Raw genomic sequence first — 24,808 nt, 5'->3', positions numbered from 1 at the left:
GTGCATGCACGCTCACTCACCATATAAAATCTCATATAATCATATCCCAAAACGAAAGACACAAATCTAACGATTAAATAGACTACTAATTCACTAGATAATCAAACCCCAAACAAAACATAGATAAATGTACAGACCAACATGGTTTTAATGGATCAATTAGCCCATTGATGACCACTCTCTTAACTATTTTGCCTTGTAACCTTTAAGTAGTTCGGCAAATCTTTTTTCATAATCTTCCTGCAGAGTCCAGTTGCCAAACACACCCTTCATTTTTCTGGCTTGTACCCGAAGCTTCTCTCCTTCTTCTTCAACCATGGCCTTCCTAAGAGCACTGGCGATTGCATCCCCAATGAACGACCCATCTTCGTTGATTTTTACTTCTAAGGAAAGACCCTTCTCGACCAATAGCCTCGCAATAATTCCCTGGCCAAAAATCATTGGCAAGCCAACAAGAGTGAGCCCATTTGAGAGGGCCTCTGTGACGGATCCCCAGCCACAGTGAGTCAGAGAAGCCCCCAAAGCTGGGTGGGCTAGAATTTCCATCTGGGGGACCCAACTCATACAGACAAGTCCTCGACCAATGGTTCGGATCTTGAATCCTGGTGGCAGAGCATCGTGATCGTCCATTGCCCATATGGGCGTCCTAAGAGCCCATAAGAAAGGTAGATTGGATAGCTCTAGCCCATGTACTATCTCATACACTTCATCTCTACTCAATTTATACTCACTCCCAAACCCAACAAACACAACTGACTTGGGCTGCTGCCCATCTAGCCACTTGAATACCTCAGGACACTCGCGGGTGGATGCATCGCTCTCCGCTGGTGATGCCAATGGAAGTATGCCTACTGGAATAACTGGTTTCTTATATAATTCTCTGACTAGTTCAAAGAACTCCCTCTCATATTCAAGGCAGCTCTTTACAGCTACAAACTCGCATGCTTTAACCGTTAATGCCACCCGGTCCGCATCAGAAATGTTCGACGCATTGGGACCAAATAATCCATTGAAAAAAGCATTCGCCTCGTGTAGTCCAAAGGCGACCGATGATGGGAATGTGAACCAATCCGGTGGGGATAACAGGCTCTCTGGAGTGGGCCACACTTTCCTTCTTCCGTCCCCTATTAGAGACTCTACTGGCCCTAAGAAGGCTAAGTGAGAAGCAGGGTAAATAGAGAAGCAAACAATTGGCACACAGATCTCTCGAGCAATCTCAATCGTCCAGTAGGGTATCACATCTTGGACTATCCAATTGGGTGATTCCTTGGCAATGAATTGTTCCACCGGGCGACGCAAGAGATCATAGGCCTTCTTTAAGTATTGGGCATCTTCTAAGGGGATATCAACTGTGGCCTCGGCGCCTTCAGGTAGGCCGTCCACGCGAGGCAAGGGAAGCTCCACTAAGTTTATTAGAGGTGCTAGATTTGAAGGGACTTTAGGAAGTCTTTGAATGTTTTTGGGGGTGGAAATGAAGGAGACTCGGATTCCTGTCTTGGCTAAGGCTATAGAGAGTTGGAGGAATGGGATCATGTGACCAAAAGCGAGCCATGGAAGCACCACTACGTGCAGATCCTCAGCCATTGTTGATGGTGGTGTGGATTTAGAACTAGCTACTTGTACTCTCTCTCTCTCTCTCTCTCTCTCTCTCTCTCTCTCTCTCTCTCTCTCCACCAACCAGTATGAGATGTCTGACCGGCACAATCCAGGTAGCATCTAAATGGTCACACTGGACATGAAATTAAAATCCAACCACACATTCCTCACCAATTAGAACCACGCAGTCCGACCAATATATCCCCACATTTTTGGCAGCTTGCTTACCTTCACATAAAAATGGTTATCTTCTACAAAAACAAATTTCTCAAACAAAAGGTTAGGTATATTCGACCCCATTGGTCTTTGGATCAATGTCACCTTGGTCCTGTAACAGAGGCCAATTTGGCAGTATGCTTGCCTTTTCATCTGTGATTGAAAATGAAAGACAATGGGTTGGGACTACACTTTTCGGGTTTACCATGTGACCGGGTCAGATATGGGTTGAAACTTCTTTTTAAAGGGGGTAAGGGGGGGAAAAAATCTTCTAACCTTGTGTTTAGACCTAGGGAGCTAAGGGTCAGTCTCAGGTACACAGTTCCAAGTGGTAGACCTTGGGTTCAATATTTCCTGTTCAATCCGCATCCCAGTAGGCATTCAATCATACTATTAGATGATGGATATCCTTTGACATACCAAACTTTTTGCTCATTAATGGACTAAAGAGGTGGCCTGGGAAGAAAAGGGGGTGAATATATCACTTATGTGAATTTTTTTCATACGAGAGAGAGAGAGAGAGAGAGAGACGGATCTTTGGGGAAAAGAGCAAAATGTGTGGTCGCCTGGCATCAGATATTAAGGTGTAATTAGTCTCAGGGGCCAAGGTTAAGAAACAAATCCCTTATGGGATGAGAGATCTCATAAGGAATTAGTGGTCAGTTATATGCATGGTTTTAAATTTTTGTTTCGGTACCGGTTTCGGACCTCACCGAAATTGAAATTTCAACCGAATTCCGGCGAAACAAGGTAAGTAGTATTTTATTCCATACAAAATTTCAGTAAAATATTTAACTAAATAAAAAAACCAGGTTTTTGGGTGAAATTTAAAAAAAAAACGAAATTTCGGACGAAATAAAATACTATTTCGGGTATATGTGATTTCGGTGTCGATCTCGACCGAAATCTGAAATTTCGGTCGAAATTTTGGATTTCGGTGGAAATTTAAAAACATGGTTATATGGGACAGAACAATCAAAACCAAGCCCAAACCCAAACGGGTGGCACCGCCATATGGGTGTTTGAAAGTTAATTTTGACGGGTGCTCTCTCGGTAACGCAGGAAAGGCTGGTATAGGGGTAATTATTAGAAATAATATTGAATCTATAGTTCTGACATTTTCCAGACCGGCTGGCATCTGTGATGCAAACGAAGCGGAAATCAGGGCACTCCTCTTCAGATTGAGGTGGGCATACGAGAACAGTCAGCGGCCCTTAATTGTTGAGGGTGATTCCACAAATGCAGTGTCGTGGGCCTCTGGATCCTCAAAGGGACCTTGGAAACTGCAGGAATTGGTTGCGGAAGTGCTAGAATTGATAAGGCTCTAGATCCTAAGATCGAGCATCGTAGGAGATCGGCGAATGAAATGGCCGATAGTCTAATAAAGGCAGGAGCCCAAAGGGAAGAAATAGTGATTGTATCTTTTTTGTAGGCCCTATCAGGGATAATGACTATAATCCTACTTGTAATCTTGTGGGGATACCATGTCCCAACCATATTATCGCAAGAGCTGATCTTGCGATACAGCCTACTTTGACCGACTGATGTTGCGATTCTGGTCAAGAGCTTTTGTTCCGGCTTAAGCTTAATGTAACGCCCCGGATTTTTGGAAATACCAACTCGGTGCGTAGAAGAATATTACATCATCTTTCTCAAAAACTTTCATTATTCCCAAGATCTCAAATACAACAACTACGTTTAGAGGGTTTACAGAAATTAGGTCTAACTTATTACATCTTAATTCAAGACATAGTTGATACATATTTAAAACATATTTGTCCTTTAGAACAGTTCTGCATTCAACTTTAGCATTTCTCATCTTTCATCTATACTTCACCTGGGGGTTGGAACAATAAAACAAGAAAAAAAAAAGGGTGAGCTCAAATAGCCCAGTAGGGTATAAACAACAAGTGATGTAGAATTGTCAAGCTCATAAGAACATGATATTTTGCAGTTAGGATATCTCACATTATAAACATGGAAAGAAAGAATAAGCACAACATACTTTCCAAACGTATAGAGAAAACTTACAGAACTTGATATCAAGAATTATATATATATAATTATATATATATAGACTTTATTAAGCATAGATGCTTTCATTCATAGCCATATCTCGGCCATTCATAGCCATACTTCGGCTCATAATCCTCTAGATTTACACTCTCTAGAGTCGTCTTTACCCACGTGCACATGGAGGACTATAACGCGTCCACCCGTCATCATATCATAACTCAGTCCATATTCAGAATTAGGGTATCACAAGATAAACTCTAAACATAAACATATCTCATGGAAACAAGTTTCGAGAATACAAAATAGAATTATAGCTTTATCAGTAAAATCATTTATCTGAAATGAATGGGGTCTGAAAGAAAGGATCCCCCTTAGATTCTCATCAGTTATGAATCTTAGAAGGATAGAAACTCTTATAGCAATTGCGTATAAAGAGAATCAAAGAATATGAAATATTCACATCCAGTATATCAAAAGAGAATCAATGGAAGAAAACCCTTACATATAGCAAAAGAGAATCAATGGAAGAAAACCCTTACATATAGTTTTTCGGTCACAGGTTTGTTTGAGCTTACACCTTGGAGTGGATAACCTGTAAATATATTCTAATTTTATCAAATTCATGTTTTAAGGCAGTGTCCTTTCTGTCCAGGTAATGTCCATCTATGTCCAAAATAATGTTCCCTGTGTTCAGTGTTCTTTCTATTAAATTTTTAAGGTCATGGGGCCCAGCATGCACTATTCATATGGACCCCACATGTTACTATTCATGTGGACCCCACAGGTTACTATGCTCAGCAGTTCACCATTCTTTGATTTAGTTTATTTCTTGGCTACTATGCTCAGCAGTTCGCCTTTCTTTGATTAAAGTTTACTTTACGGTTACTATGCTAGCATTTCACCGTTCAAATAAGATGGGCTAATATGCTCAGCAGTTCGCCTTTCTTTGATTAAAGTTTACTTTACGGTTACTATGCTAGCATTTCACCGTTCAAATAAGATGATAAAACTTGCATAATCTATAGCGAGTTATCGCCTCTCATGCATGCTTTATCCTAATATTTACATAGGTGGTAGAACCAATCATATTACCCATAATAAATACTTTAACTATCTATATGAAAGACTTACATTGGTAGTGATGAAGTGGATTTCATTTTCCTTCTCCTCTCTCTCTTTTTCCCTCTTTCTCTTACTCTTTCTTCTCTCTCGTTCTCTTTTCTCTCTCTCTCTTTTTTTTTTCCTTCTTTTTCTCTTCCTCTATTTATAGGTATTTTTTTTTTCAACTACAGTCTTAAATTCATAACTACTCTCTTAAATGCTTTTACAAAAATATAGGAATAGTAAAGGTATAAATAAATGAATAGTAAATGCTGCTTGAATAGTAACAGGATGATTAATATTATTTAATTATTATTTTCGTCGGTGAAGTGCAACTACTCATTAATGATAGTGGTTGTGGAGTGACCCGCTTAACCAATGAGTTAATGAAAGTGGTTGCGGTGTGTCCTTCTGGTAGTGGTTCCCACTAGTGATGGGTCACGCTGGCGTTGGGTCCTGCTATTTGTGTGTCCTGCTTGTTGTGGGTCCCACTGGTGGTAGGACCCGCTTGTGTGGGGCCCGCTGATGTGGGACCCACTGTTGGTGGGACCCGCTTGTGAATAGTACTCGGTGGGTCCTACTGTGAATAGTAATTTTGAATAGTTTATTTCAATAGTGAACTTGCACAGTATTTCTGCATAGTAATCTTACGTAGTATTTCTGCATAGTAATCTTGCATAGTGACTATTGTGAATAGTAATTATGAATAGTGACTATTGATAATTTTTAATATGTGTAAGTATCTACGCATTTTTAGTTGACATCTGGGGCGGTGGTTTAGTGATAGGAAGCCGTTCAATCCTCACTCAGCGTTGGGTTCGAATCGCGTACGCCCCATTATGCCAGATGTCCTCATGCCCGATTAACTCAGAGAAAAATGAGTAATCGCCGATGATTACCCACCTATGAGGCCATATATATATATATATATATATATATATATATATATATATATATATATATATATATATATATATATATATATATATTTTACCGGTTATTACACTTAACCTGACTTTACTTACTTCTTCCCCTTTGAGAACTGGTGTAACCCTATCTCCCTTCGGGTCTTGTATGGATATGCAAGAAGGGGTGCTACTAGGTGTGTGTAGGGGGGGTGTTTGTTCGCGAGAATTGATTCCTCGTCAAGTCAGTTTGGGGGTGTGGCACACTTGCACGAATTCGGGTAATGGCTCCCGTGCTATTTGGAAGGCAGGGGGGTAGATGCCAAGCCTGACCCCTATCTATCATCGTAGAAGCTGTTCCTTTTAAAGATTATGGTTCTCGGGTTTCCAATCAATTCAATTAACCCAAACCAGCAAGCAAGCCCTATTAGTTAAGTCAAGTTCAAAATTTGTCATTTTTGAGAGAGAGAGAGAGAGAGAGAGAGGATCATCAAACCCCCAAAAGACAGACAAATCTATTGATTATATGAACTAGTAATTCACGGAAAATCAGCAGCCCTTTGGGATCCCATAATCCAATCTATGATCATATATATACCTTCTTCATATCAATCGTTCTCACTATGCCCTTCCCGCCTTCTCTTCTTGTAGAGTCAATGACTTCATTGATTAGGAGGATTCCATCCAATATCTGCTGTCCTTTTACAAAAGCGCCATGAAAATGAGAAATTATGTCTCCCATAACTTCTTTAACCCTTCTCGCTAACTACTTTCCCAATATCTCACCCCCTCTATGAACAAGACCGATCAGTAAGAAATATTTCAGTTCCAATGCACCCTCTTTTTTTGGGGTGAGGGTAATCAAAGTAGTATTCATCTCCTTTTCCCATTTTACTTCCTAGATGAAATTCTAGAATGAAAGCCACCACGTTTCCTTTAACCATATCCCAATACTTCTGATAGAATGTCATATGACATAGGGAATCCATAGGAAAGCCATCAGCTCCAGGGGCTTGATCTTTCTTCATGCTAAATATAGCAGCTCGAATCTCCTTTTCCTCACTCTTTCCAGCCGACTGATCTGCTCCCGTCTAAGTTGCTTAAATTCCAAACCTGGGAAGCATTGGTTTGGACTTTATGATTGAAACCAAACCACCTTCCTTTCAGCTAGTGGGCTTTTATGATTGAAAGCAAACAGCCTTTTCACCATCTTTTCTCAAGTATCTTTGTAAACATAAACAAATAAACAAAATAAAATATCTTCATGTTATTCTAGTGATTAAAAAGGATTTCCCACATGTTTTACCACTTAAAATTGAGAGATATTTTTATAACCATTTTTTTTATTTTATATTAAAAGATCTTTAATCTTGTTTAAATTTCTTCTAAAGACTAAAAACACCCTTTTATTGTTAAAGAGAACTAAATTAAATGAAATCAGCATAACTTATAATAAGAAAGTAGGGATTGATAATAATAGAATCAAGGAACAAAAGAGGAACCAGAGAGATGAAGGAAGAAAAGAGGTCAAAAGAACGAATTAACCTAGCCTTCCTAGCCCATTTGCATACTGATCTTTGGCAATGCATGTCTGAAGATTGCTCTTTAAGATTGTTCTTAGCTCTTTGTTTTTTCTCTTTTTTTTTCTTTTTTTTTTTTTTTTTTTGAAATGGTTAGAAGATAAGGAAAATTACAGCAGAGTATGCCCAATACATTAGATCTCTATCATACCCTTATTTTGCATGGGAATCTGCCATTACATTAGATCTCTAAGAAACTGGAAAAAGCGAAATCTTTATCAAAGCTAATATCCCTAATTTCTTGAATAATGTTGCCCAATACCTTGTGAAAGAGTGTTCTTATCTCTTCTACCGGTCACACTGGGCAGGACCCGCAAATTCAATGTTTGAAGGGAGATGATATGTCTGCTGCAAATCATAGATTTAAAACTAAGTTAATCTACTCACAATCTGCAAGTCACCTTTGAAGGGAGATGATATGTCTGCTACAAATCATAGATTTAAAACTAAGTTAATCTACTCACAATCTGCCCAAGATGACTCAATTCAAAAGGTTAGTGAGCCAGTAGCTTCTTAAAAGAACGGCTACTAGGAGGAAAACAAAGTAAAAGTAAAATGTCTCAGCAACTCACCTAAGTTGACTCCCTTAAGAAGTGAAGTATCGCTTCAGAGACTCGGAGAGCTGACAACCAACTTCAAGACTGAAATAGGGTAAAAGCACACCAACAAAGAGATAGTTAGAAACTGCTTATTATCATTCTGTTGCAACTAAATTATATAATAAATGAGTTTGTAGTTGGAAACTGATACAAATGAACCAATTACCAAATATACGAGAGCCATTCTTTCCACTTTTGATAACAAATAAATTGACTCAACTGAGCCTTGGACTTAGTAACTGCATTCACAGAAAGAGGCCTCTCAAGACTTTGACAGACAAAGGAATCTCATACCAAATTGGCAATAAACTTCACAAACTTGGAAAGGGTGGTAAGGTATGAAAAAATTGAAGCATGGTTCCATATGTTCAGGTCATCTTACAGATCAAGTATTTGAAGGAAGAGAAGCAAGCAAAGGGGATTTTTTGAATCCCCTGCCAACAATTCAGTTACGTGCGCAATAGAGGACTTTGCGACTTATTCCCCATAAAAATCAGCCAAAAACAATTTTGCAAATGTATTGGAGAAGGTTTGCGAGAGGGTAATTGAGCATAGACTAAGAAAAGAGACAGGTGTCAGAGAATCAGTTTGGCTTCATGCCCGGACGATCGACTTTGGAAGCTATCTTCTTGATTAGGCAGTTAATGGAGAGATTTAGAGAAAATAAAAAGGACCTTCAAATGATTTTCATTGATTGGGAAGAGCGTATGATAGGGTTCCCACGGGTGTTATGTGGTGGGTCCTTGAAAGGAAAAAAGTGCCTACTAAATATGTTGATATGATTAAAGATATGTACGAAGGAGCAGTAACTAGTGTCAGAACTACGGATGGCACGTCTAGTGAGTTTCCAATTACAATAGGATTGCACCAAGGATCAGCTCTAAGCCCTTATTTTTTTACTCCAGTTATGGATGAACTTACAGAGGGTATCCTGGACGACGTGACATGGTGTATGTTATTTGCAGATGACATAGTAATAATTGACGAAACCTAAGCAGTAGTTAATGCTAAGTTAGAGTTATGGAGAACTACTTTGGAATCCAAAGGTTTTAGACTGAGTAGGACTAAGACAGAGTATATGGAGTGCAACTTTGGTAATGTAAGGAGGCAGGACAATGATGTAGTAAATATGACTGGACAGGAGGTACCTAAGAGGGATATCTTTCGCTATCTTGGTTCAATCCTACATAAGGAATGAGAGATTGAAGAGGATGTAAACCACAGAATAAGAGCAGGTTGGTTGAAGTGGAAGCATGCTTCACGAGTTTTATGCGACCGTTAAATACCTATCAAGTTGAAGGGAAAGTTTTATAAGAAAGTTGTGAGGCCAGCCATGTTGTACGGCTCAAAATGTTAGGCCACCAAGAAGCAGCATGTGCATAAGATGAGTGTGGCGGAGATGCGAATGCTTAGATGGATGTTCGGCCACACAAGGTTAGCTCGAATTAAAAATAAAGACATCCGTAAAAGGTGGAGGTGGCACCAATTGAGGAGAACATGAGAGAGCAATGCTTAAGATGCTTTGGGCATATCCACGTAGACCTTTGGATGCTCCAGTGAGAAGAAGTGACACGTGCCAAGTTGATGGAGTAAAAAGAGGTAGGGGCAGACCGAAAACAACTTGGGGAGAAACAGTGAGGAAAGAATTGAGAGCTAGGAACATAATAGAGAACATGACCTTGCATAGGATAGAATGGAAGAAAATGATCCATGTAGACGAACCCAACTAGTGTCAGGGTTAGAGTTGGTCAATTTGAGCCGGATATATCCTTTCACCTTCTTCACGAAAAGTTTCTAAAGGATTCATTAGCCGACCCCAACTAGTTTGGGACAAAGGCTTAGTTGAGTTGAGTTGAGTATTGGAGAAGCCAAGAATGGGGAGGATTCAATAACTTCAACAACAGAAACCAGGATATAAGAACAAAAAAGAGATACGAGCAGAGCTTATTACAGACACATTAGGACAAGGAGAAACAAATCAATCTGTGAGTGTTAGAAAACAAGGCAAATGGGATAAAAAACACAAAAACACAAGATTAGACAATTAAATTTCATATGCTGCTTTGGTAAGTGTGTCAACAGAAGCAAATATTGATCAGAATCCTGAAAATTTTCTGAAAAAATAAATCTGTGGTAGTAAATAAATGTGAAACCAGCAGAACTTGCCAACATCAAGAAACTTCAAAAGATACAAAGACGATAAAAAAGAAAACAGTTGAACCAAATTTTTGACTGGAAATACAATGAGAAAGAGTTTTCTTTAAAAGAAAAAAGAGGGAACAGTAGGAAAATCAACTAACATCACAAATAAAAATGGTTCAAAAGTAGTAACCCGCATCCCTAAAGAATAAATTAGCTATTTCATGTATGCAATTGGACAAAAGACATGACAGTAACCAGGCCCAATGAATATATGCTGGCTATGCAAAAAATGAATCTTTTCCCATAAGCAAACGTGAATGGTATGCCACTATGCTATGACTAGTTTTATGTAAAGTGTTTTACCTCGCTGCGTAATGAATCCGCTTAACTGATAAAACCATGCAAATTATCCGGTGCTTTCAACTTCTTGTTAATCTTATAGTGAATATATGTACATATAGGGGATTGATAATCCCACAACCATTTGATATATCGAAAAATAATTCTCAAAAAAAAAAAAAGAGAAGATAATCCCACGACCACTAGACAACAAGAGGTTTAGAGAGATGTTACAACCATGGGCGGTAATGACTTCCCGGACGTGTTTCTCTACTTAGAAATTACGGAAAAAACAGTAAGATAATAATTTACTCAGCTGCAGCAGCTGCTGAAACATCGTCAGAGACTTCTCTTTAATATTTTTATTAGCATTTCTATGGTGAATAAATTAATCCAAAAATATTCGGCAAGAAAGAAGCAGGGGGGGGGGGAGAGATTGATTATCGGCGGTAAATGATTTGCTGATGGGGATTTTGTGTTTTCATGTTTGGGAGATTTTGGACCATGAAGAGATGCTAGAAAGAAGCATTGGCACCAGCGACATGGTTTAAAGAACAGCCTAAGAAGAAGCCGTCTGTGAGTTCAGTGAATTGGACAGCGAGTAATCACAAGGAGTGATCGTGACAGTTGTTCTGCAAAGTGTGTGTGTGTGCGCGCGCGCGCGCGCGTGTGTGTGTGTGTGTGTGTGTGAGAGAGAGAGAGAGAGAGAGAGAGAGACAAAGAGACAGAGAGAGAGAGAGAGAGAGAGAGAGTTCTGCAGTCTCATGAAGAATGGGAAGTTGCTCACTATACCCTGAAAAAATTAAGAGACATTAGCACCATACCATGAGAGGACATCAGATAGCTACGATCTTAATAGAAGAAACAAACTAGACCCAACAAGGTTAAAACATTTAAATCTTTAACTTTTCTATAGTCCTTGTTCCTTTTCTTATCCTCAGAACTCTTTTTAGATAAGGAAATGTAGATTAATCAGAAGAAAGAATAGAAGTGCACATGGATGGCGGTGGTGTTTGTGGGGGGGGTGGGGGAGGCTGTTCGTGCAAGGACTGCCCCATAAATAAGGATCCTCTACAAGCAGCCAATTTGGTGAAACGATCAGCCAAATCGTTAGCGCTTACAAGAGAAAAAGAAGAAAAAAACTATCCTCACACATCTCCATAATCCCATCAATGAATTTAGCTGTCTTCACAGACCGTCGCAATTACCCTTGGCCCACAACATAATGTTGGAAGAGTTGCCCACCATCTGACAAAAGAATATGAGCAAGACCCGGTGGACAGTGTGAACCTCCGCCTCAGAAGAATCCATACAACTGATCTGGACGACTGATCTGGACAGACAAAAGAATCGATGATGTAACCCCTGAAGTCCCTGAAAGCTAGGTGCATGGTTTCCTTGGTTAGCAGAAATCCCAATGCTGGCCACATCATCTCCGTCTTGATTACAGTTTAAATTCAATTGTTCTTCTAGAAAGCTAACATTATCAATTAAGTAAATATGAGATCATCCCTATCTTTATGGGACAATCTTCCTATATAGCTTCTACCACTTCTAGTAGCCATTAAACCTACGCTTTGACACAAAATATGATAACTTATAGAGGAAAGCCAAATAAATATTAACTAGTATAAAAATCCACCAAATTATATTTAAATTAGGGATTTGGTGAACCTTCTAAAAATATATAATATCTAGCCCTTCTCTGTCTCAAATTCACAATTAGGGTTAGTCTTGTCAAACCAAGTTGAAATCATTCCAATCCCAATGTTGGATCTTGAGATCAACATAATCAACAAATATGATGGTTGGGATGGACTCAATCCATCCGTCAGATTTGAGATCAGATCTGTCCAGATTGTTCCCCTCATTGATCCTAGCAAAACCCTTCAATAATCTTGCACTTGATCTTCGAAATTCACAAGTATGGGAAACTCAAATTTTCGAACAAGTAGGGATTGCGGAAATACCACCTTGAGAAGATGAAGAGAAGGATAACCCCTTGGCCTCAAACCTATGGACCATAGGCCTCAAATATCAAGATATCACTTCAAGATCAAGAAGACAAAAAAAGTTCTCAATAATCAAAAGCTCTCTTACTGAATTCTTTTCTTTTTTTTTGAATGGTTCTCGTACTGAATTCATAAGATGTCTATTAAAAAAGATGGCCCTTAGGCCTACATATATAGAAAGATAAGGAATTCTAAATGACACCCCCACCCCCCCTAAAAAATAACTCTTAAATAGAACCTCTCTCGCTCCCTCTCTCGCTCGCTCTCTCTCTCTCTCTCTCTCTCTCTCTCTCTCTCTCTCTCTCTACGTAAGATCTCCCCCTTTCAAAAAATTGTGGGAATTATAAGCCTTATCTTTTTAACTAAAAGTCACTTGAGTTAAGTGAAAGTTAAAAAATATTTATGTTCCTAATCACTTGAAATATTGAATGACTTATGTTCCTAATCACTTGAAACATTATAAATGATTATTTAACCATTTAACACGCAGTGGGGCCCATCTCCTTAGTGAAGCTCCAAATCAAAGTCTGGGTTGAGTACTTTGACCTGGGGTGTTATGGAAATGACCACCGTTTCCATTCTTGCTCTTGTGAGTATATACTTTGAACTTATCCCTATCATCCCCTAGAGGAGAGGATTCAATCATGACACATAATTTGTGCATGGAAGTTGTCAAGTTGGAGATGATTATTACTTTATTAGTGAAGATCTCACTAGAGTATGAATATATTGAAAGGCACATCTCAAGCAAAGGTGATGCTCGTTAGACATTGGTGTGACCTTTCAGTCAATTTTACTAGAATATGTTGAAAGCTAGCTATTTTAAGTAGGGGTGCAAGTTTGGCCATGTCAGCCCTAAGCCCGAACAGGGTCAGGGCTGGATTTTCCAACCTTGAGGGCGGGTCAGGGTTCATTTTTAGACCCTAACTCAGGTCGGGTCGGGTTCTGGGTTAATGCCTCGGGTCACCCTGACCCGGCCCGACCTTAAGTTTTCTGTTATAGAATTGAACCATTTGTGCATGTTTCTTTTGCTAATGTTTTCTATTATCTTGGATTGATGTTTCTTTAGATTATTATTATTAATTGTCTCTGCTGCCCGTCATGTTGTTGAATTCATATTGTCTTATTTAGTTCCCTTTCTCTATTTATTGATCATTTTGTTCTATATGATATGTGGTTGCTTTATTTTTGGCATTCTTAACAAGTATTTGCACTAGGGTCAATCAGGGCTGGGCCGGCCCTGCCCAATAAGGGCCAATCAGGGCGGGCCAGGGCCGCATTGAGCCCTGTAGGGCGGGCAATGGGTTGAGGTTTTTCGGCCCTGACTCAGGGTCAGGGCCGAGATAATGGGATCCAAGGTTAGGCTAGGGTTTTGAAAAACCCGACCCTGTTGCAGCCCTAATTTTAAGCTTGTGGTTGTGGTTGTTTAATCTGTGAAAGTTTGTTATTGCTTATTATTACATCATTGTGGATATGCATGTTAACGAACTAGGATAATTAGTTAATTTAATGTGTAATTAACTGATAATCGTGTAAGCCCAAGGGTTCCCATGGGTTAATCATTCATATTACCTTCTTGTTTTGATGCTACCAAACTAAATTGATTAGCTTTTATGGACTAATGTGTTGCTTTGAGGTGTTGTGTCATATACAAGAATTTCATGTCATAATCGTCATTACACAACTCTTCACAACACATGGCTTGTGGATCAAGAAGCAAAGCAAGAAGCAAAGAAGGAACCAAGAGCTTGCACCTACATTGGAAGCATCCTCATTTGGAGATGATCAAGTCAAGAAGCTCAAAATAAAGATCCCTCAAGCTACCTAGCAAGTGTCAAGAAGAAACTTGGAGTTGAACATGCCATGGTGACACCTCATGTACCTCAACATGCATTAAAGATTGGAGGAAGTCACAAGAGCCAAGACAAAGTTCAAGATGTTCTCTCAAGCCAAAGAAGTCCAAGAAAGTGCAACGAGCCAAGACATTCCAAGAAGACTCAATGGTATACACTTTAGAATGTAGTTTGGAGTCCTCTTGATTTTATGTTTAAATGCACTTTCAATAGGTTTTCAAATAGTTTTCATACTCAACTTTTTACATCTTTGAAAACCATACACACACCCAAATATGTGTTTGAAAACCTAGGACCAAAGCTCAAAGACCAAAGCCCAAAGCCCCTGGATTTTAAAGTTAAAAATGGAATTTTACTCAGGGCCGGTCGACCGGGGTGATCCGAGCGACTGCGGATTTGTTTTCTGGAAATCCAGAAAACATTCAGGTTGGCCTTGGAGGTCGACCGCGATAGTGTTTTTTTAGCCGAATTTTTATTCAAATAGATTGCCCTCGCCGGGCGACCGCTACAGGGCCGGTCGACCGCGCCGGTATGAAATTTGAAATTCAAATAGAGAGCCCGATATGGGCGGGCGACCACCGTGCCTCGGTCGACCGCCACGACATGAAAATAGAGCCGTTGGGGCTTGCGCAGGTTGACTTTTTCAACCCTGTATTTTACAGTTTTACCCCCAAATGGTCATATTTCTTTGTGGGCTATATATACACTATCTAAACCTTTCTAAATAACTTTTTTGCAAGATCAAATCCTATCTTCTTGAACTTAAACTTTTACATGAAAGGTTAAACCTCTTTGAACTTGTATTTTTACATTCTTTCAAGAGGAACTCCATAGGCTTTACATTTTATCTTCCTTAGAGTGTGTGAGCTTTCAAAGTTGTAATCCGCCTAATCTAGAGGCATTGAGAGTTCTTATCTTTTAATTCTTCAATTGTAATTGAGGGTCTTCTCTTCGGCCCGTTAAGAAAGGTGAAGACGTTGTGAGGGTCTACTCTTCGGCCCGTTAAGAAAGGAGAAGACATTGTAAGAGGGTGTGATCCCTCATCAAAGCTTCGTGCAAAAAATGTTGTGTCCCCTTTGGAGTTGAAGGAGTTGGTGTACGGCTTGGAGATTCGCCCGTTGAAGAATCTCATATTTTAGTGGAGATCCCAATGAGGTAAACTTTGAAGAGTGGAGTAGATCTTGTGATAGACCGAACCACTATAAATCGTGTGTTCCTTGTGGTTGCTTCTCTTCTCCTTCAGCTCTTGCACATTGGTGATTGGTAATCTCTAACCCTATTTGTGTTTATGTTTTAACTTAACAAGGGTTACTGAATGTATGCTAAAGTAAGATCTAAACCATAGCTTTCATCATTTTGAATATTTGAACGGGTTAGACCATATATGCTTAATTAATAACTTGATTTAAATAATCCATTTAATTAAGCCTAAAATTTTTAATTGACCAATTCGCCTCCCCTCTTGGGTTGTCACATCCGTATTTCAGATCGTCCACAAGCTCTGCTACTCGCACAGAGAGACCAAGCCCGTTGAGCGGGATGAGGCTGATCCCGCGTAGATGATAACCCGACCTGATTCCTCAGGAGATTAGGATGAATTCATGTCGATAAATATGCCAGGATAGGATATGTGAGATGAGTCAGGTAACCTAAATGGAGGAAAACTTATCCTACGTGATGTGACTGGGCGACACACAGTTCGAGATTGCTTTGAGCTTTCTAAAATTACACCACAACGTGTGTATCATACCACATGTGTTGTAGACCATAACCTACATGTACAAGATTGATCCATATTTTTGTTACCGTACCAAGAGCCGGTTTTATAGGTGACCCTTGTGCCCCAGGGACCCTTCACCTTGTTAGGAAATTGAGGTTTGGGGATCGCTGCTTTAGCATGCTTACATATGGTTATGATCAATTTGACCGGTTAGGGCATTGCTGGTTTTTTTTTTTTTTTTGAATGGCAGTTTTTCTCCGCGCAACCAAAAAAAAAAAAAAAACAACAATGCCCTAGACTGATACGGAATGACTTGTTAAGTTGGGAAAGATTCTGTGATGTTATATTATGACCTTTTTGGATCTGATCGTCAATCAGGGATTGTGATCAGGTGGTCATAACGCACACTTTAGTTTTATTATCCGCCGGCGGTCTTAAGTGTTTTATCAAAGATTTATGAATTTTTTTCTAAATTCAGTTAAATATACTTTCTTTCTTTTTAAATGACAATAAAATTTATAGAACATATATTCGCTCACTAAAATGATACGTATGTATTAGAGTGGATGGAGACTCTGAGCTATCAGCTAGAATGGGATTGGAGTTGATTCACTTTGATATGTATATCATGCAGGTCTATGCCAGGCTAGATGGAGTTGGATATTTGGTATGATACTCCCGGCGTTGTGATGATGCTCAATTCCGAAGGTCTCATCTGTGTAGGTCTAAGTATGAGAGATCAGAGTTAGGTGCTTAATCGAGAGTTTATTAGGGTTTAGTTAGTGCCATCGGTTTGATTACTTTTAGTAGAAAGCAGATTGATATTTAACATTAACGATATAATGGCATTATTGTGACTACGTTAAATATTAAGTTATTTGTTTAATGATGCCATACTTGTAATTATGGAGGAGAAGAAGGGCTGCTCCTATAATGCCCCTAATGTGTAGAGATTTGGGGGGTATTATTGGATTTACAAATAATATGAGTTCGAGTGTGATTAGGATTAGGGATTCTCTCTTTTCTATAAATACATAATATGGAATTTATTCTAGAGTGTCCACAAAAAAGTGGCAACCCTAGTCTCCTCTCCTCTCCTCTACTCCTAAGCTCCAATGAGCATCCAGCTTCGATTTCGGTCGTCCATCTTCATCCATCCTGAGATCTAATGGCTGTATCTCTACAAACACCCTAGTGGTGTATGTAAAGAACCCCTTCGGAGTATTGACCATCTTCCACTCCATGAGATCATGGTCTACCAGTGACAATCTATGTAATTACGCGCCTAGTTTGAAGATCCAGAGGAGAAATTTTTTAAAAGTTTACTTCTCAACGATCAGCACTAACTTACACCTACTATATCAGGTGTGAACACTCTACCCATCAATACCTTTAAAAGGATCTAACCACAAAACACCCCCTACTTCCCCACCTCACACATGCTTTGTAAATTTTAAAAATCTGTTGCTAGATTGTTCCTCCTGTTCGCCTCTCCATTTTTATTTTTATTTTTGAAAGGTAACAGTATTATTAATAATCCAATCAAAGTACAGAATGGCCGGGGACAAGAAGTCACCCGAGAGTGGGAGAAACACAAGTTACATCAGGACCATACAAGAAGGAAAAATAAGAATGCAGAGATCAATCGGAGCCCGACCGGAATAACTCGGATGTTGACATCCTGTTTGCCTCTCATCGTAGCCCTCAAAGACAACAAGCTAATCTAAAGTTGTAAAACATAACTAATCATCCCATAATACGGTGCAAAGGTACAACTTCAACTTCAAATAAAAGAGAGACATGAATGGGATACCAACAATACTTGAAATGTATCGTGGATCAAGAGCATAACAAGTCACCTATAATTATCAGTATTAGCTTGACTCATTTACCTACTATTAGTATTAGTCTATTATTTCTACAGATAAAATGGTTTGAGATTATTTATGTATTACCATAAAAAATAAAGGCCAGATCTCAAAATTAAGAAACATTATTCCTATGGAACATGATCTTGTACCCATGTTTCCATCAATAACATTGGAATGTTTCTATGTGAAATATACCAAATATTACATAAAAGCACAAAATCACACGCATGTGATGCGCAGTTACTACCTGAGCATTACCAACCAGATCAAACAACAAAATTTGGAACATTGTAGTGGATTAGAGTTTACATGAGATGCTTCCTAAGAAAGCACACCAAAATATAGTAGAATACTGAGGAAATATACATGTATGTGCACGCGTGTATGTGTGTGTGTAGAGAGAGAGAGAGAGAGAGAGAGAGAGAGAGAGAGAGAGAGAGAGAGGAGGGAGGGAGTGTGCGCGTGAGTACTTTTACACATGGATACCTCATAGAGATGTTTCTAGGTTATCAATAGCAGCTCCATAGAGGTATTGTGTGCATGATTTTGGTCTTAACACCTGAAAAAATTGAAGATAATCATCTCCCCCCAGAAGGTATCAAGGGTTCCATTTCTTCTCCCTGCATATATGAAAGGAAGAATCAAAGTTGTAAACAGCAATCCCTAAAGAAAAATTAGTAATGTAGAGACACTAGAACATATAGGCAAGATTTTGAATTCCGATTTCAATTTCTATTGGAAATTTCGGTGGAAATCCTGTAATATCAGAGAAACATATGCAAATGATAAAATTTAAAGATGAAACTAAGCTAAAATGAGACAAATACACACCTAGAAATCATCACATAAGCAAGGCAATCATCCATAGCGGTTTAAAACATCAAACATCTAGCAATGAATGTATGATAATTTAGTAAATACCAAATTTCATATGTAATTCATTTAACTGTTTATACAAAATACATGCAATTCATATAAATATAATTATGTAACATACGGATATAGTATACCACTATTACACTTACGGTTTTGGTTTCAGTGGGGATGGCAACAGAAACATTTCATGTTTTTCGCGTTGGTTTCAGTTGAAATTTAAAATCATACATATAGGTTGATATGCAGCAGAACATGATGCGTCTATTCTTCATGGATATGCAAAGTATTGCTTGTGATGCATTTTTTCTTAACAAAGGTCTTTGGTCAACCCTTACGACTAAGGAACATACGCACCCTATTTGATTCATACATCTTATCATAGTTCAAAAGCATATAGCTTGTAGATGCAAAGTATTGCTTGTCGTGCATTTTTTCTTAACAATGGTCTTTGGTCCATGGCAAGTAAACAAGTTCATAAACCTTCTTACACCATTGTGAATTGACTTTGTAAGATCCTGCTAAATATGCAAGACAGTACGAGAAGTGCTACTGCCAACCCTTACGACTAAGGAACATACGCACCCTATTTGATTCATACATCTTATCATAGTTCAAAAGCATATAGCTTGTAGATATGTTTCTTTCAAGATTTGAAGAATCTCTATGAATCATCTACATATCCAGTGTACATTAAAAGTTAGGTTTCTGCTTGATTTTTCCTACCCTCTACACTTGACCCATCTCAGACACATATATCTGGTGCTATAAAATCAAATTACATTCCATAAACATAAGGATCAGCAAAAAAAAATGCAACTGGATTGCATGCATCATGTGCACTAACACAACTTCGCTACCTTGAAACTATGTCAACCATGCTAGAATGATTCAATTTGTAGTATACATAGGAGACAGAAATATATATGCGTGTGTGTGTGTGTGTGTGTGTGTGGTTGTGTGTGTGTGTGTGTGTGTGTGTGAGAGAGAGAGAGAGAGGGAGAGAGAGAGAGAGAGAGAATAGTTCCTACGCTCGACTGCAGGAAACATGGTGGACCCACATTTTTTGGGTGATCCTAAGTATTCATTTGAGAGGCCCCATCGTGGATGGGGTGTGTACCAAAAATCAGGTCCATTGGATCATCCTAACCCTTCCATTTGTGGGGTGAAAAAATGGGCAGATTTGTGGACAAACAGTATCTGTCCATTTTCTCCCCCGCAAATGGACACCCTAAGATAATTCAAATGAATGCTTAGGATCACCCAAAAAATGTGGGGCCACCCTTGTTTCCTGCACTCGAGCGCAGATAAGCTATCTGCGCTCGAGCAGAGGAACTGTTTCCTCTCTCTCTCTCTCTCTCTCTCTCTCTCTCTCTCTCTCTCTCTATATATATATATATATATATATATATAGAGAGAGAGAGAGAGGGAAGTGTTTCTAGACGGTCGGATAGAGAACCTTCTCTAGTCCGCCGACCAAAAACATAGTGGGCCCATGTTGTTTGGATTATCCAAAGCATTCATTTGTTGGGCCCTGGCATAGATAGGGTGTGCCCAAAAAAAATCAGCTCCATAGGATCATCCTAGCCCTTCGATTTGTGGAGGTTAAAAATGAACAGTGGAGGTTAAAAACACAATGAGCCCATGTTGTTTCGATGATCCAAAGCATTCATTTGATGGGCCCTGACATAGATAGGATGTGCCTAAAAAATCATCTCCATAGGATCATCCTAACCCTTCGATTTATGGAGATTAAAATGGACGCGTATAAGCTCCACAAATCTGTCCATTTGTAACCTCCAAAAATCAAAGGGCTAGCATGATCCTATGTAGCTGATTTTTTGGGCACACCCTATCTATGCCAGGGCCTATCAAATGAATGCTTTGGATTATCCAAATAATGTGGGCCCACTGTGTTTTTTGGTCGGCGGACTAGAGAAGGTTCTCTAGCTGACCGACTAGAAACATTTCTCATATATATAAACTCATGTATGTGTGTGTGCTGGCGGGCTGGCTGACGTGTGTATATATATTATGCAGGTAAAAAATGTAGAATTTTAAAATAAAGACCATAAATTAAGAAGGTAAAGAGTCGCTTGCCCCTTGTTGAACTAGAGAAAAAAGAGATATGTTGTACAGCGCAGTAACCCAGCCTCCAAAACTCCATGCGACCTCCAAGGATCCGAGTGTGCTTCTCCAATAAATTGAGGGACATGCTCCATTATTGCCTTTCATTTATATATGGTACAGCGCAGTAACCCAATCTCTGAAACTCCATGCAACCTCCAAGGAACCGAGTGTGCTTCAACAATAAATTGAGGTACATGCCCCGTTATTGAATTGTCGGAATATATAAATCGAATGAGGAAACTCAAGAGTACAAGATACAATATGCACAAAGGAATGCCCATATGCAGCAAGTGCATTCATGATCTCCATCTTCAACTTATTCTAGGTTAGGGGAAAGCATTTTCACTCTGCCAATGGTAAGAATATAACATCTAGTGATCATTTTATGCCCCAGTCCTTTCATTAGGGAGTTCCTTGATCAACAAATCATATGTTTGAGGACTAGGTTGACAACCCTTTTCCTCCATAATGTCTAACATCTCAGAGCATTTATCAACATGACCTTTTTTAAGTAACCCATCAATGAGAACTTTCCATGCGACCTCATCATTATTATACCTGCATTGAAGCAAAGTGCAGAAAACTATTTTAGCCTTTTCAATGTTTCCTTCGTCACAAAGCCCACAAATAAGTAACTTGCATGATTCCAAATGCAGTAAATGACCACATTTGACCATCGTATCAACCAGAACCAATGCTTCTCCGTACATTCTCAATTTACAGCAACAATTGATAAGAGAAGTGTAGATATCCTCATTGAGAGATATTCCTCTTTCATTCATTTGACAAACCAAGAGTTGTGCTTCTTCCAAGCGACCCTCTTTGCAGAATCCTGCCACGAGAACTTCATAAGTGCTGATATTAGGTGTGCAATCATGCTTAGTCATTTTCTCCAAGAGCTGATGTGCAGTCTCTATCTCTACTACCTTCCACACATCAACAAAACCTATAGAAGCACCATTTGAAACTGAATCAACACTCATCTCACCGCTTGGTTCAGTGACCCCCTTTTCGTAGAGGATGTGCTTGATTAAAATACAGTAAGTCTGGTGATTAGGCTCGCATCCAGTATCAATCATGCGTTTGAATGCAGAAAAGGCATTATCAATCAAACCCAAATTCCCACACCCATCTATCAATGTGTTAAAAGCCATCAAATCCGGGTGAACTCTTTCAGTATTCATTTTAACCATCACATTCTCCGCTTCTTCCAACTTCCCTTCACTGCAATACGCACGAATAAAGGCAGTATATGTACAAACATCAGGCCGACATCCCGAAGAAATCATTTGCTCAAAAACTCTATAAGCATGTTCTGAGTCACCTCGTTTCAACAACTCATCAATGAGAATTGTATAAGTGACAACCGTGGGCTCTACTCCTATCTCCACCATCTTGTCAAGTAACGACGATGCTTCATTCATTTTCTGTTCTTTGCACAAACCATCTATCATCACATTGTAGGTATAAGAGTTCGGCAAGCAACCTTCAGCAACCATTTTGTCAAGCAACCCATGGGCTCTATCGATATTTCCCACCTTGCAGCTCCCATCAATCAGTGTCGTGTAAATGACTTCATTTGCCTTCATTCCTTTATCCGGCAAAGAATTAAACAGATCATGAGCTTCTTCGACCCTCCCATCTTTGCAAAGGGCATCTATTAACATAGAGTAAGTCCACTGGTCAGCAACCAAACCATTTCCCGTCATCAAATCAAGCAACCTAAAAGCACTATCTATGTGGCCCTCCTTACACTGTCCATGAATCAACGAGTTATATGTAACCAAACTTGGAGATAAACCACTCTCTAGCATTTTACTCAATAACCCCATCGCCTTGTGCACCTTTCTCTCCTTACAAAACCCACATATCAACTCATTATAAGTGCGAGCATTAGGCTTACACCGATTTAATGCCATCAACTCCAAAACTGTAAAAGCGGCATCCATCTTCTGATCCTTGCAATACCCATCAATCAAAGCATTGTAAGTAACCACATTGGGCACCAAACCTTTCTCTGACATCTCAGTCAACATCCTATTTGCATCCTCGAACTTGCTCTCTTTACACAAGCTATCAATGAGCACGGTATACGTATGAACATTTGGGTTGCATCCCTTCTCCACCATCTCCCCAAACAAACCAAATGCCTCACATCTCCTATCCAACCCACAAAGTGCGTCTATAAGAACCGTGTAAGTACGAACAGTCGGACGACAGTTATCCTCAGCCATCTGAGAAAACAATGCAAAAGCTTCATCCACACGCCCGGCTTCACAAAACCCATGAATAAGTACAGTATAAGAAACCGCATTCCTTCTACAACCCTTCTGCGGCATCATCAAAAAAACCCGATAAGCACCATCTATATCATTACTCCTACAGTGTCCTAAGATAAATGAAGTATAAGTAAACGTATCAGGAATCAAACCATCCCTCATTATACAACTCAAATACAATTCCGCCTCTACAACATTACCTTCCTTACAATACGCATTAATCATAGTATTATAAGTATAAATATTCGGCAAAATCTTATCATTCAAAATCTCCAAATAAACATCTTTCATCAAATCAATCATCATAAATCTACCCAAAGCCATTAACAATGTGTTATAACATCTAAGAGTAAGTTTGAATTTATACTCTCCAGCGTTCATCTTTCGGATTTCATCCAAAACAAAACGGATTTCTTCAGGGGAGACGCAAGATTTGATCATGGAAATTCTGATTTTCTCTGCAATGCCTAAAAATCGAGCAGGAATGAGGAGATTCAATAGAGATATGTATGATTTAGCGTTGTGACGGTATCCAGGCCTGAGACCGATCCAATTGAAGAAATCTAGGGCAGTTTTAGGATCAAGAGGGAGATTTAAGAGATTGGAAACATGAAGAGGGGTTATAGAGGGGGAAAGAGCTTTGAGAGAGGGATTTTTCTGCCAACCATGGCCAGCGAGGATTGTAATGAGACGGGACTGTAAATCGGAGGGTTCAGAATCTAGGGTTAAGGTTTGGGGAAGAGAAGAAAATGAGGAGGAGGATTTGGGGGAGAAGGGAAAATATAAAGAGTTGAGGAGAAAGACGGGATCACCTGATTTGATCATGGCCATCGATCTCCTCATCTTGTGGCATCGGACGCTGGTGAGGAATCCATGCATGAATATTAATTATTTAGGGTTTCAGATTGCCCGGGCAGGGGTGGGTTTGAGAGGAGGAGGAGGAGGAGGAGGAAATGAGTGAGAAAGAGAAGAAGGCTTTGCAGTAGGGCGGCTTATTTAGTGGAAATGGGCGTAGGGATTTGCTAACGTGAACCGGTGTAATCTAGACCGTTCATCTTATGATCACCTGTCACAGGATTTATAGGGATTTGCTACTTTAGTATAATCTAGACCGTTCATCTTATGATCACTTGCCACAAAATTTATCTTTGCTATAAGATCATATCCGTCCAATTTAACGGGATTATATGGCCACAGCCATATTTTGATAATCTCACGGCTCATTTTGGATTGCTCCAAATGCTATCAACATCCAATGGAAAAGGGTACAAGAAAGTGAGTGGTTCTATTGTCAAAATACCTTAGGGTCTGTTCAGTTGGGCATGAGAAACGGAAACGGAAAAGAAAATAGCGCTGCTTTCCTTGGAATCTTGCTAATTTAGTTGTTTAGTTGTCCAAGATAGAAAGCGCTAAGAAACCATTAACTTACGTGGAATCCAACTGATCTGACATGTCGGGTTAATTTTTGCGACTTAGAATCCGAGTCTAACCCTCGGATTTTTATCATTTTCCACGGATACCGCCTCGCCTCTCACACGCTTCGTTCGAAGAAGCCCTAGCGAGAAAAAAAAATACA

The 24,808-nt window shown here is 39.4% G+C and overlaps 1 protein-coding gene and 1 pseudogene across 4 annotated transcripts; both read right to left on the bottom strand.

Annotated features, from left to right (window-relative positions):
- Positions 1-57: 57 nt before the first annotated feature.
- On the bottom strand, positions 58-1,701 carry LOC143875818 (UDP-glycosyltransferase 91C1 pseudogene; annotated as a pseudogene).
- A 5,580-nt stretch (positions 1,702-7,281) lies between these two features.
- LOC143876255 (uncharacterized) lies at positions 7,282-24,186 on the bottom strand. Of its 4 annotated transcripts, none has more exons than XM_077377994.1 (5): positions 20,924-24,186; positions 18,437-18,570; positions 8,180-8,252; positions 7,987-8,055; positions 7,282-7,762 (listed from the first exon to the last, which is right to left on the bottom strand). In XM_077377994.1, the coding sequence occupies exon 1, from the start codon at positions 24,109-24,111 to the stop codon at positions 21,337-21,339; it is 2,775 nt and encodes a 924-aa protein (XP_077234109.1). In that variant the 5' UTR covers positions 24,112-24,186; the 3' UTR covers positions 7,282-7,762; positions 7,987-8,055; positions 8,180-8,252; positions 18,437-18,570; positions 20,924-21,336. The 4 variants fall into 4 exon arrangements, with proteins under 4 accessions (XP_077234109.1, XP_077234110.1, XP_077234107.1 ...); XM_077377995.1 differs by having other exon boundaries at positions 7,282-7,759; XM_077377992.1 differs by lacking the exon at positions 8,180-8,252.
- Positions 24,187-24,808: the final 622 nt, after the last annotated feature.

Source organism: Tasmannia lanceolata, unplaced genomic scaffold (genome assembly GCF_043159265.1).
Source record: "Tasmannia lanceolata isolate RefF3 unplaced genomic scaffold, GAP_Taslan_0.1 ptg000004l, whole genome shotgun sequence".
NCBI classification, from domain to species: domain Eukaryota; kingdom Viridiplantae; phylum Streptophyta; class Magnoliopsida; order Canellales; family Winteraceae; genus Tasmannia; species Tasmannia lanceolata.
The sequence above is the reverse complement of the archived record's forward strand: the minus strand, read 5'-3'. Positions and strand labels throughout refer to the sequence as shown.